At 44.7% G+C, this 14885-nt stretch overlaps 1 protein-coding gene across 1 annotated transcript in view; it reads left to right on the top strand.

Annotated features, from left to right (window-relative positions):
* The first annotated feature begins 821 nt into the window (after positions 1-821).
* The window catches only part of syde1 (synapse defective Rho GTPase homolog 1), a 31025-nt gene continuing 16961 nt past the window's right edge, over positions 822-14885 (top strand). The window contains exons 1-2 of the mRNA XM_079293447.1: positions 822-1015; positions 14306-14586. Of these exons, the coding sequence (XP_079149573.1) occupies positions 931-1015; positions 14306-14586 (366 nt within the window). The 5' untranslated portion in view covers positions 822-930. The remainder of the gene's footprint in view (positions 1016-14305; positions 14587-14885) is intronic.

The raw sequence follows: 14885 nt of genomic DNA on the forward strand, positions 1-14885 counted from the left end.
TCCCTGTCACTGAATGTATAGTCATACGCAGACTATTGACATTATGAGTGACTACTAATTATGAGACTTAGTTTTATCGTTTGGTTATTGGTCCCTGTTCGCAGGGTGGTGCCCCGTTGTTATTAATAATCATTAATAATTGTTACATACATTAATAATTCTATTGATGTCAAGAATTCAGTTTCTTAAATGCTGATAACCCAAACACGCTCCTTTAGATCCCAACAGAGACTCACAGACATACAGAGAGAGACACACACACACACACATTCACAGAGAGAGAGAGACAGAGAGAGACACACACACACAGAGAGAGAGAGACACACACACAGACATACAGACAGACACATTCATACACACACGCGTGTCTGTGTTGACCTTTGACCATGCTGGTTGAACTTGCAGGAGACGGCTGCTGACCCGTCTGACCTTTCAGAAACCAAAGAAGAAGAACATTTTAGTACTTCTAATAACAGTAAAAGTAGAAAGTACAATCTGGAATAGTACTGTAGTACTCGGCTGGAATACCTGCTGAGATACTTGAGTTGAGTGGGGGTTATGTTTCCACGACGACCAAATCAAGGAGAAACATTACTCGTCTATAACTTTACCGACATGATAGTTATTGATGTGCAAACAAAAAGTTTAGTTTCCGGAGACTACATTTCCCAGGTGTGCTCTGTTCCCCACTCTCCTCCCCTCCCTGTGGAGGAGTGGGAGGAGGAACAGGAGGAGGAGGAGGAGGAGAGGGGGAGTTTGGGAAAGAATGTGTGGAATTCATTTCCTGTTCTGCAGCTCAGAGTCCGAGTCATGGCCGAGTGTGAACACTGTGATCCAAACACCATGAAGGAGCGCTGACTCCTCTGCTGGATTATTGTCTCCAGGACCTCCACCCAGAGGAGCAGGAGGAGCAGAAGGAGGTGGTCCACCATGGCCGAGCCTCTGCTGAAGAGAACCTTCTCTAGGCTGAGAGGCAAAGACAGATCCAGAAGAAAGACCGACCCCAAAATGAGCGGTGAGGAGCTGCACACTGTATACATCTAACAGACTAGTACTAATACTGCTGCTGCTAATACTAGTACTACTAATACTGCTACTAGTAGTACTATTACTGCTACTAGTGCTATTGTTACTGCTACTACTAATACTACTGCTACTACTACTACTACTACTGCTACTAATACTACTGCTACTACTACTACTGCTACTACTACTACTGCTACTACTGCTACTATTGCTACTAATACTACTGCTACTCCTACTTCTGCTACTACTGCTACTATTGCTACTAATACTACTGCTACTACTACTACTGCTACTACTGCTACTAATACTATTGTTACTAATACTACTGCTACTACTACTATTGCTACTAATACTACTGCTACTACTACTACTGCTACTACTGCTACACCTACTACTGATACTAATACTACTGCTTCTAATACTACTGCTACTACTACTACTGCTACTGCTACTGTTACTATTAGGGCGACAGTGGATAAGTGGAGAGCAGGGCCGTCCTTCAATCAGAGGATCAACAGTTCGATACCCGGCTCCGTCTCCACTAGTCGCATGTCGATGTGTCCTTGAGAAAAGACACTTAACCCCATGAATGTCTCCCGTAGCTGAGCCTACGGTGTATGAATGTGATAGAATCTGAATTGTAAGTTGCTTTGGCTAAATTACTGTAATGTAATGTACTAATACTGCTACTACTAATACTAATACTACTAATACTGCTATTACTACTACTACCGCGACTTCTTCTTCTTCTTCTTCTTCTTCTTCTTCTTCTTCTTCAATGACATGAACAAAGAACTGATCTGTTTACAGTTTAAGACCAAAACCTGTAGTACAACAGTACTAATACTACAGAATAGAAAGACTCTGTTACAAGTACTGCACATATACTTAAAGTAAACTACCAAAAGTAAAAGTACTCACTCTGCAGAATAATATCTATTATAATTATTGATCATTGATGTGTTGATCACTTTAAAGGTGGAGCTCATTTGAATGACTTTATATAATCTATAATATTACTTATTATATTATGAATCATTCATTATTGATTCATAATCTGAATCTATAACTAAAGATGTCAGATTAATGCAGTAAAAAGTACAGATGGACGGACGGATGGACACCATGTTCACCGTCTTAGTTTAGCGTGTTAGCATGCTAACATTAGCTAATGATCAGTAAACAGCTGATTGATCTTTCACTATTTCTAGTCTTTGTGCTAAGCTAGGCTAACAGTTTTGTATGTCTATAATCTACTCCTCTTCAGACACGTAGTTTAATGTTCAGTTTCCTGTAGATAAACTGGGTAATTTCCTGTCATTAGACGTGTGTGTGTGTGTGTTGCTGACTGCAGTCTTTGTGGGTTTCTGTGTATTTTAAGCCACTAATGAATAGTGAATACACAGCAGTGTTTATTCTTAAAAACAGAGAGTTCATTGACATCAGCAGAGACACAGCTGTGTATTCATCACCCTCTTCCTCCTCCTCTTCCTCCTCCTCTCTCCTGGCTTCTGTAAATTAAAACAGATGTTTTAGCACACACACATCCTCTCAGTTCTCTATCAGGTAGTCTTTGGCTTCATTCAGATGACAGGAAGTGAAGGCCGACCTCTGGAGAGAATCACTTCCTGTCAGACAGGGTTAGGGTTAGTGTTTGTAAACTGTAACCTTAACTGTACATTTAGTCTCTGCCTCTCTCTCTCTCTCTCTATCCCTGTCTCTCTCTCTCTCTCTCTCTCTCTCTCTCCCTGTCTCTCTCTCTCTCTGCCTCTGTCTCTCTCTCTCTCTCTCTCTCTCTCTCCCTGTCTCTCTCTCTCTCTCCCTGTCTCTCTCTCTCTCTCTCTCTCTCTCTCTCTCTCTGCCTCTCTCTCTCTCTCTCTCTCTCTCAAACACACACACTTGGCATTATATGCAACAGTGTTGATTGGACAATAGTTCAGGAATACGACTGAAAACAAGGCCTGCAAATGTGGACGGGAACAATTCCTAATCTGTATCGGAACTATACAGATTATACATACCAGTCCTAACTATAAACCTGAACCAGCTCTAACTATAAACCTGAACCAGTCCTAACTATAAACCTGAACCAGCCCTAACTATAAACCTGAACCAGTCCTAACTATAAACCTGAACCAGCCCTAACTATAAACCTGAACCAGCCCTAACTATAGACCTGAACCAGCCCTAACTATAGACCTGACACACACACACATACACACACACACACACACCTAAACACACAGACATACACACAGAACACACTCACGCACTAGGGGTGTAACAATACGCGTATTCGTATTGAACCGTTCGGTATGAGGCTCACGGTTCGGTACGCATGACGAACCGAACAATACGTTTATAGTTTTCTACTGTACCGAAACGTACCGAACCGTGGCTTCACTGTATCGTACCCAACCCAACCGTGAATTTTGTGAGCCGTTACACCCCTAACACGCACACACACACACACACACACATACACACAGAATCAGAATCCGTTTATTGCCATTGTATGTTGAACATACAAGGAATTTGACATGACGGGAGGTGCGCAACATATAACAACAATCAACAACAATCGGCAATGCAAAGTACAACACTTTTACAGAAATTTACAGAAAATTTACAGAAAATATAAGAAAGTAAAATGTACAATAAAGTGGAATATAGGATGAAGTGAAATATGAAATAAAGTGAAGTCGAGTGCACAAGCAGACAGGTAACAGGACTATAAACCAGTGAGATGTAAGTGTAGTGTGAAAGTGTCGAGCATAATAGAAGGGATGTGCGGGGGAGTGACCGGTGGGAATTTGTCCTGGGGATGACAGCGTCAGTGGGGGTCCCGGGCTCTGTTAATGAGCCCGACTGCCGATGGGAAGAAACTGTTCATGTGTTGTGAGGTCTTGGTCCTGAAGGACCTCAGCCTCCTACCAGATGGAAGGGGCACACACAGTTTATGTCCAGGGTGAGAGGGGTCAGCTACAATCCTTCTTGCCCGCTTCAGGGTTCTTAAAGTGAACAAGTCCTGGAGTGATGGCAGATTGCAGCCAATCACCCTCTCAGCAGAGCGAATGATGCGTTGCAGTCTGCCCTTGTCCTTGGCTGTGGCTGCAGCGTACCAGACCGTGATGGAGGAGCAGAGGATGGACTCGATGATGGCTCTGTAGAAATGCACCAACATTGTCTTTGGCAGGTTGAACTTCTTCAGCTGCCTCAGGAAGTACATCCTCTGCTGAGCCTTCTTGGTGATGGAGCTGATGTTGAGCTCCCACTTGAGGTCCTGGGATATGATGGAGCCCAGGAAGCGGAAGGACTCCACCACTTCGACGGGGGAGTCACACAGTGATAGGGGCCGCACCAGGTCACCAGATGGTCAGTCTCCCACCTGTAGGCGGACTCATCCCCACCAGAGATGAGTCCAATGAGGGTGGTGTCATCCGCAAACTTCAGGAGCTTGACGGACTGGTGGCTGGAGGTGCAGCTGTTGGTGTACAGGGAGAAGAGAAGAGGGGAAAGAACGCAGCCTTGGGGGGAACTGGTGCTGATGGTCCTGGAGGATGAGACGTGCTTTCCCAGCTTCACGTGCTGCTTCCTGCCGGACAGGAAGTCTGTGATCCACTTGCAGGTGGAGTCGGGCACCTGCAGCTGGGAGAGCTTATCATGCAGCAGAGATGGGATGATAGTGTTGAAGGCAGAGCTGAAGTCCACAAACAGGATCCTGGCGTAGGTTCCTGGGGAGTCCAGATGCTGGAGGATGAAGTCATGGGCCATGTTGACTGCGTCATCTACAGATCTGTTGGCTCTGTAGGCAAACTGCAGGGGGTCCAGGAGTGGGTCGGTGAGGGTTTTTAGGTGGGACAGGACAAGGCGCTCAAAAGACTTCATGACCACAGAGGTCAGGGCGACGGGCCTGTAGTCATTAAGTCCTGTGATCCTTGTTTTTTTAGGGACAGGGATGATGGTGGAGACCTTGAAGCAGGCTGGTACGTGGCATGTCTCCAGGGAGGTGTTGAAAATGTCTGTAAAGACTGGAGACAGCTGGTCAGCACAATACTTCAGGGTGGAGGGGGAGATCAAGTCTGGGCCGGCTGCTTTGCGGGGGTTCTGTTTTTTAAAGAGCCTGTTTACATCTCTCTCCTGAATAGAGAGAGTCGTCACTGGGGGTGGGGGGGGGTTGCTGGAATGGGTGGTACAGAGGCATGGGCCCCTGCTGAGCTGGGGGAGGGGGGGCTGGTGGACTGGTGATGGTTGATGGGGCTGTGGGGGATGGAGTCAGGACTGTCCCATTGTCTTTCAAAGCGGCAGCAGTACTCATTCAGCTCGTCTGCCAGGCGGAGGTCGTTCATGGAGTGGGGGGTTTTGGGCTGAGAGCTGATGTTGGAGTTTCTCAGAGTACAGTCGTTTAGCGTCTCTCACTGCCTTGCTAAACCTGTATTTCGACTATTTGTACAAGACCTTGTCCCCACTCTTAAAGGCCTGATCTTTTTGCAGCCTTAGCTGTCTGAGTTCTGCTGTGAACCAGGGTTTGTCGTTGTTGTAACTCACCCTGGTGCTTGTTGGAACACAGCTGTCCTCACAGAAGCTGATGTATGAAGTTACAGCCTCTGTGTACTCATCCAGGCTGTTGGTAGCAGTCCTGAAAACATCCCAGTCTGTACAGTCCAAGCACGCCCGAAGATCCTCTAGAGCCTCACTGGTCCAATTCTTGAATTTCCTCACCACAGGTTTACATAGCTTGAGTTTCTGCCTGTATGAAGGAATCAGATGGACCATGACGTGGTCAGAGAGACCCAGTGCAGCCCGAGGGACGGGGTGATATGCCCCGCTAATTGTTGTGTAGCAGTGGTCCAGAATGCTCTCCTCTCTGGTTGGGCATTTAATAAACTGACGGTATTTAGGGAGTTCATGGCTGAGATTTCCTTTGTTAAAGTCACCAAGGACAATAACTGGGGAGTCCAGGTAAGTCCGCTCCACACATAGTATCTGATCGGGGAGTATCCGCAGTGCGTCCTGCACATTGCTCTGCAGATACGGAATGTAAACACCGACCAGAATGAATGAAGCAAACTCACGTGGAGAGTAAAAGGGTTTTCAGTTCATGATAAAATATTCCAGGTCAGTAGAACAGTTTTGAAGAATCACTGACACATCGTTGCACCAGCCACTGTTGGTGTAAAAACAGATTCCTCCACCTTTCGAATTGCCTGAGAGCTCTGTGTCGCGGTCCGCTCTGAACAGCTGGAAGCCCGCCAGCTGGAGCGCAGAGTCCGGAATCGATCCACACAGCCAAGTCTCAGTGAAGCACAAAACAGAAGATGAAGAAAAGTCTCTGTCTTTCCCCACTAGCAGCTGAAGTTCATCCAGTTTGTTACACAGTGAGCGGACGTTTGAGAGGAATATGCCCGGCAGCGGTGTGCGGAATCCATGTGAGTGGAGACGTACAAGCACGCCGGCCCGCTTCCCTCTCCTGCTACGTCTCACTGCTTGAGAAAGGATGAGGGCACCCTTAGCAAGAATGTCCAGTAATTACACAGAAGTTAGCAGAAAAGTTGGAACTAAATCTGCTGGAGTCATACCCGTGATGTTCATGAGCTCATCTCTGGTGAAGGAGCTCCGGGTATCGCAGCATGAAACTCAATCAACAACAAAAATAACACAAAACATTGCGCACCGAGTCATCGAGGAAGCCATGTCCGGCGCCACCGGAAGTCGGCAGGAAGAGCAGCGAGCTGGAAGAGACGAATCCAGATGTTGTAAGAAATTTGAGTAAAAAACTGTAGTTAGTAGATATAATAAAAGTGTCTAATAATTCATAATTAATAATTCATAGTTAGTCATAATCATAAGGGTTTTGAGAATGCATAATTAAGATAAACATAAGCATAAACAAACATGCAGAAGCATGAAACATCTGCCAAGTTGCAGAAGTATAAACTTTTATTTTGAAGGATTATTATAGATGGGATTAAAACGTAACTGACAGTCATTGAATGTGATAGTAAACACAGGGCCAGACAAGTGAATACGCACCTGGAAGTTAGCCAATAGCAATTGAGATAGACGGAAGGGGAGGTGTGTCAAACAGGGGTGGGAGGGGTAATTCAAAGTCTTTTTCCTCGCTCTGTCTCTCACCTGGATGCTCCCGGACGACAGATGTGTTTTCACCGGAGGAGCCGAGCGAGGTTTTTTGCAAATGGGGTTTTATTGTTTTAATATGTCATAGGAGTGTACACTCCAATGTATAACTGTAATCGTGCTTACATCAGTGGAATTAAATTCCTTATAATTGTAAACCAGTTTTGGTAGCGTTATTATCGCAGCGTGTGTGTCGACGGCACAAAGCCGGCCACATGGCTGGCTCCGGCCTCCCCTTTGTTATGAGGTAAAAATACTATCTTAACAAATTTGGCACCCCAGATGGAGACTTTCTTGCCGGCCTCGCTGTGTGTGCTGACGGCGACGTTAGTCAAGCAGACAATCCTGGGCCCACAATATCGGTCGGCAGAGCCGTTTCATGAAATCTGTGAGTTAGCTACTAGGAATCTTAGAGGTATTTCTGCTTGGCTAAGCGTTGCTAACGGCTAGCTCTGTGTTGCCGGTGGGTACGTTCCAACGAGGGAGGCCATGTTCCACTGAGGTAAGTACGATTTGCTGTCTGAAGTATGATGAACTTAAGGGATTAGTCAAGAGTATAAGGATCCTAAGAATTAATTAAAGACGGACAGCGCTGTGTATGTAATTAAATCATCACATTGATACCAAGCAGTTGATTAGCTAGAGCGGACTAGCTTTGCATCGCTCTGAGATCCTCCGGCTCTGGGGTGCATGGCTGGGTTTGTGCTGACAACTGTTCAAAAGCAGTTATGTAGCGAGGCGAACTGAGATGTTGTGGCTTTGAGGGGCTTAGGTGTGCAATCCTTTGTGGGCTTTGTCCACGAGTTTCGGGTCCCGTCGCATAAGTTGCTTAGAAAGCTAGGCTAGCGGGAGTTAGCTTCTGAGGCGCAGACTTCAGGAAAGACACACTCGCTTGTTTTGGCTGTGAATGTATAATTAGAGGGTCGTGTGGATGATTCAGAATACGTAGAATAACGGCTTTTGGCGGTGCTAGGCGGACTGGGCGAGTGGGTGACGCTGGAAGTGTATAACTCGTGATCAAACGTAACAATGACCTCGGGTCTGGAGAAGCTAAAAGCCGGTTAACCGGAGGTTTAAGGGAAAAAAACCGGACAATAAGTCCGATAATACGTGTGACTAGTCTGTGTTTTAGCAGCGTGGAAATACGTTTAAACTGATGAATAAATAAGTCCAATAATACGTGTGACTAGTCTGTGTTTTAGCAGCGTGGAAATACGTTTAAAATGATTGATATTGCATGACCGCGCTGTGGGGAGCTAACGCTAGCTACGTGTAGCTCCGGCGTTGCGGTACGCTGTATGTAAAATAAGTGCTTATAAAATAAAATAACGGCTGGATTGAGAGAGGAGACAGAAGGCGTATGAGTGGAATTAAAGTGTGGGATTTTGGTGATACTTGTGTGTGCGTACGCTGTATTAGAAGCTCCGTTTTTTTCGTTAGCATTGCGGTTAGCATATCTGTACAAAAAAGCCGGTTTCATGACAACTTCCGGTTTGGCGCAGAACAACTTCCGGTTCGGCGCAGACGGCAAGGCAAGTTTATTTATATAGCACATTTCAAAGTGCTTCACATAAAACCATTAAAAGCATCAAAACATAAGGCAAAAGAAAAGGAGATTTAAAAACAATTAAACAGAAGAAGGACTAACTGCAGGTAACCGTAAAGAAGTGTTTAGAATCTGAATTTTCAGAGATTCATTGTCTAAGAGCTGTGAGCTCATATCCTGACCTTAGTTTTAATTAAGCATTATAACTTTAGTCGTTGACTTTGGTTTTAGTTCAGCATTTTAACAAAGATTAATGGTTTCAGTTGTGTTTCTTCAATTCTTGAACTTAATTGTGACTCAGTATTGTGCAGACCAGAGTGTAAGTGCAGTTCAACAGTTTGACTTACATTGGTATTTCTGATTGAATATCTTTGAACACAGTTATTGATTTTTAAAGTTGAATTTAATATTTAATTGATTAATTATTCATTGTTTTTTAATTTCATTTTACTTCCAATTTTAAACCTTTCGAATTCTGATTTGGAACTGGATTATGATTGTGATTCTGATTTAGATGTTGAGTTTGATTTCGGAATTCCAGCTTCAATTTTGGATTCGAGATTCCTTCACATATCCAGTATTGACTAATTTTGGTACATTTACTAATTTACACAGTTCCTAAGAATCAATTTTGACACGGACGGCGCAACATATTTGAGAGATCGTTGACCTCTCTTACACTACAGACGTATGCTAACATTTACTGCTGAACTTTTGGCAGTTCTGTGTTTGTTTTAGTCAAGGTGCGTGGTTGAATGGGTCCAGATCTGGGAAGTGGAGCATCGGATCCCAGTTTTGGAGTCAGCGGCCACACGCCATACAGCACAGAGGGTGAGTTGACTTTGATTCATGTGATGACAAGCATGCACATTTAATACACACATTTGAATACTCCTAGGCTGCATAATGTTTACATTAAAGAAGCAGAGTAAGGAAGTAGGAGAAATGGTAAGAAGACTAAAATGTGAAGTAACAGAAGTAGAACGCATCAGAAAAGATTTGCAACAGCAGATAGAGGAAAGACGAGCAGAAAGTAAAGAAGACGAGGATATAAAGAGCATGCAGCGGCGGCTGCTGAAACTTCAAATAGCGGCGGCTGACAGAGAAATAAGTAGAAAACATCTGGCCAAGAAACAGATGGCCGTAGCCAAGGCTCAGGCCTCACAACAGCCCCAATATCCAGCTGCACCCCCGACCTCATACCAACCAAATCCAGCAGTACCAGCCCACACAGTGGTGTACTACCAACCTCCACCACATTATAGAGGCAGAGGACGTGCACGAGCATCTAACAGAGGGAGAGGTAACTACAGAGGAGGTTATGAAAGACCTGTAGGTAGAGGGAAGTGCTACGTATGTGGGAGAGAGGGTCATTGGGTAAGAGATTGCCCACATAAAAGGAGAGGAAGACAGATCAGTGCAGCACCACAACATGCTCCGTTCCCACCACAACATCAGCAGTACCTACGACCAGGTCCAGCTGGACCTCCTCCCGTGAGACATCAACAGATGCCCATGCTGTCACCAGGACCATGGGGGGGGTTCACTGTATAGGCAAGATACATAGATGGTTGCCATGTGATCCCTTACAGCAGAGATATCGAGGTGAAGGGGGGATATGGTAAGGTGTCAAACATTTATGGTAAGGTGTCAAACATATTTTGTAGATCCACATTTAGAATCGTTTTCAGTAAAGGTGCTACTCACAAATTTTGAGATTTAATAACGTCATGATAAACCACAACTAGACTTGCTAACTCTAGAAATTGAGAAATATACGGGAGCTCTAACTAACATGAGCCGAGTGTTGTTTTCTCAGGTGACAAACGCAGAAGCAGCAGCTGACGAAAGGAAGCAGGCTGATGTGTCACCAGGCAGTCTGGTGTGGATAAGAGTCCATGAGCGCAGGTGGAGTGAACCAAGGTGGACCGGTCCATGGGAGGTAGTATTGGCAACCTCACATGCAGTAAAGGTGAAAGGTAAACCTGGAGCTACTTGACACCACCTCACTCACTGTGCAGCAGCGAAGGTAACGAGTGTGACACTCGCAGAGACAGGAGTGAACATCAGACAGGAAAATTTGAAGTTAAAGACACCTCAAAAGAGGGTTTAGACAGTACTGACAATGACGTTTCCCCCACAGTTTAAGCGAGGCCTTCCATTGGGAGACTCTAGCTTCAGTAGGTTATGGAAGTCTGTAATTATTTTATTCCTGAGTTCAGTAGCTTCCCTCTTAGTATGTGGAATTAACCACAGACAGGAACCAGATCACATGCATGACTACATCAGGATTCGACATTTAGCCTCAGTAGCTAATCAAACCGATCTTAGACCACGTAGAGAGGCTTATCTGACGACACTCACCTATGAAAATGTAACTCTCACTCTTACGTTCAAAGAAGGTACAACATCAACGGTCCAGTTCGACTTCTGTGAAGTCGTTTCCGGTCCCAGGTATGAACACATCTACGGGTGGATGTCCAAAACCTTGTGCATCATAACTGACGAGTGTGGGCCTGCCACACATAAGTATGGGAAGCTGTTATCATATTATGCATGTGATGTGTACAAAGGGGGTGGGTAGATGTAATCCTTTAAGACTTACCTAAATTGACTGACTGAGGACTTTACGTAATACAGGGAAAGGCTACTGATAGTCCTGCCCCACAAGGGCTCATTAGGATTATTGTTAAGCCTGTAAAAAGACCAGGTTCGACATACGACTGACGCAGAGAATGAGGTAAGGGGTGGAAACTGGAATGGCAGATGGGAATTTATGGTGGGTACAATATACGGCTTCAAGCCAGTAGTACAGATTGTATTGTGGGTTTAGGATCTAGACCCCTAGCAACACCAGTTCCTTCAAGATTCAGACTCCTAAGTCCTGAATTAGTTGTATTTTAACTCTGTTTACTGATGACACTTTGCCCCTCCAACACACTTGTCAGAGGCTACACTGAGATTACCCACCTGTATAATATAATACCCCACCTCTGTTCAAGGTTACAGAGGGTCCATTTGATTGTATAGTCTCAGATACAGCTATGGGGCCCAATGTAGGTAGTATTATTGCAAATTGTAGCCACAGTCACAACGCTAGCGACTATCTATATAACAGTGTGTTAAGACAGACAGCACCTAGAGCTGATTTATGGTGGTGGTGTGGAGGAAGAACCATACATCCAATCCTGCCTAAAGATTGGACAGGTGCGTTGATGCAACTTGTATTGTCATTCTATATCCTGCCTGTCACTGATGCAACTTATGGAGAACTCATCTCTCCACGCCCACATGCTAACAGAAGATCCAAAAGAGATGCCGGCGGCCCGAAGGGAGCTTTTGATGACCAAGTGTACATAAGATGTCATAAGACTGCCAAGGGGGGTGTCTAATGACTTTCAAGCCAGAAATCAAATAGCAGCAGATTTAGAATCTGTTTTCTCTCAGAGGGTGATGATTAATAAAAATGTCGATTGGATCAACTACATTTACTATAACCAACAGCGTTTAGTAAACTTCACCAGTGACGCCATATCAGGACTGCATGCACAGCTGGCGAAGACTAGTTTAATGACCTTGCAGAACAGAATGGCATTAGAGATGATTTAGCAGAGAAAAGTGGCGTGTGCCAGATGTTTGGGTCTGCGTGCTGTACTTTCATTCCAAATAACACAGCTCCTGATGGATCGGTGACCAGGGCTCTGGAGGGACTGACAGCACTCAGCCAAGAGCTAGCAGACAACTCTGGTGTCACGAATCCATTCACCGACTGGTTGGGAAGTATGCTTAGCCAGTGAAAACATACATTTTTGGCAATCGTAATTATTCTGTGTGCTGTCATCATAGACCGCCTAGTTGTCTGTGGATGGGGGTTCCCGTGCATCCGTGGACCTCTACAGGGGTTTATTGTTTCACCGATGAGCCAGACACCAGTCCAGGCAACCAGTTATGTGACGAGGATGAGGACGAATTGGAGCTTCTGATGGCCACAGTCTAGATGAGGCCACCAGAGGGACTTCACGAGCGGTTCCTGACCATCCAGATGGACTTCTAAAACATCCAGTGAGATGTTGGAAGTTTGGAAAATAGACGGATTGTTTTGGATGAGTATTTGGAGATTAAATTTTTTGTTTAATTGGGTTATAAAGGGATTTTAGGGTGGAAAAGATTAAGAAATGTAATTTTGTCACGTGTAAAAGAACAGTCAAGGCTTCTCAGTATGTGTTCTCTAGCCTACAGACTGTATCCTGATCCTGCCAGCCCCAAGACGTGGAAGGCAGTGACTCTCAACGCACTCTATCTTGAAACGAACTGAACAGAAATACTTGAAATGATATCTGTGTGCATGAATTCTTTGCCTCTGTTTAGATAGATAGGGAGCCTCTCCCTGGATTGAGTAGGGGGGAGGTCTCCAGGGACATTTGCATAACTAACTACATTTGAGTAGCTAACTCACAGTGAACTGTGAGTTAGGGGGGAATTGTAAGAAATTTGAGTAAAAAACTGTAGTTAGTAGATATAATAAAAGTGTCTAATAATTCATAATTAATAATTCATAGTTAGTCATAATCATAAGGGTTTTGAGAATGCATAATTAAGATAAACATAAGCATAAACAAACATGCAGAAGCATGAAACATCTGCCAAGTTGCAGAAGTATAAACTTTTATTTTGAAGGATTATTATAGATGGGATTAAAACGTAACTGACAGTCATTGAATGTGATAGTAAACACAGGGCCAGACAAGTGAATACGCACCTGGAAGTTAGCCAATAGCAATTGAGATAGACGGAAGGGGAGGTGTGTCAAACAGGGGTGGGAGGGGTAATTCAAAGTCTTTTTCCTCGCTCTGTCTCTCACCTGGATGCTCCCGGACGACAGATGTGTTTTCACCGGAGGAGCCGAGCGAGGTTTTTTGCAAATGGGGTTTTATTGTTTTAATATGTCATAGGAGTGTACACTCCAATGTATAACTGTAATCGTGCTTACATCAGTGGAATTAAATTCCTTATAATTGTAAACCAGTTTTGGTAGCGTTATTATCGCAGCGTGTGTGTCGACGGCACAAAGCCGGCCACATGGCTGGCTCCGGCCTCCCCTTTGTTATGAGGTAAAAATACTATCTTAACAATGTTCAGGGTGTGAAAAAGAACATGGGTCGTCTTAATGATTCCACTTTGCTCCAACAGTCAAAGCTTTGAGTGACTATAGATGAATAATCATCACTAGACCAGGTTCATGTGTTAAACGAGGTCTACCAGCTGTTTGTGTTTCAGCTCTGGAGAACCTGTGATGAAGTTCACCTCAACAGGACACACATGTATTCCTGTGTCTAAAATCCACAGTAACTGTGTAAAGCTCTGGGTGCTTCAGCTGTCACAAAGAGATCGTGATGGTGTTGGTATCGGAGGAATAATACGTCTGGACATGTGAGACGTTTTCCGTCCTCTGAAGGTTGAAACACTTGATTCACATATAAAGGAGGTCATTTCTTCAACAAAGAAACGTTCCTTCTTCCTTCTCTTCTCAAAAACTGAAAGCTTTAATTCACCCCTTGAGAACGTTAACGACAGCTGTGTCTGTGTTTCCTGAAGATGTTGCAGTAAAGGCTGACACAGTCCTCCAGACGTCTTCATCACCATCATCACCTTCATCATCATTGTTGGCGAAGGCGAGAACTTCCCCAGCAGCAGACCCTGATCCTCCCTCGCCTCCACAGAAGCACATCACAGTTGCTAAGAAACAGCTGTGGGCGTGGCAGGGCTCCGCAGCTCCGCCCACCTCCCTGCAGTCAGGCTCCGCCCCCAGGAACTCTGACTGGATATCCCAGGATGCATCTGTGCATGCCTGGAGTCAGAGGCTAGCCCAGGATAAGGTAGGAGATGGCAGGGTTGGCTGTTTAACTTCCTGTGTTCCCTTTAACAAGATGAAACCGAAAGATTGCAGTGTTTGTTTCATGTAATATGTGTCTGAACCTTGCTGCTCCTGGTGGATAAACACTTAATTTCGGTTTGTATTTTGACCTTTCATTTTACTACTACTCCAGATGGTTTGATGTCCAGGAGCAGATCCTGGGAGGTGGACTCCATCCCTCCAGATCTGCTTCTGGTGGTTCAAACTATCCTTCTTGTTCTCCTGGTAGTTTGATCTATTTGGTATCATGACCGTATCTTA

The sequence above is a fragment of the Melanostigma gelatinosum genome, assembly GCF_949748355.1.
Source record: "Melanostigma gelatinosum genome assembly, chromosome: 21".
Taxonomy (NCBI): Eukaryota; Metazoa; Chordata; class Actinopteri; order Perciformes; family Zoarcidae; genus Melanostigma; species Melanostigma gelatinosum.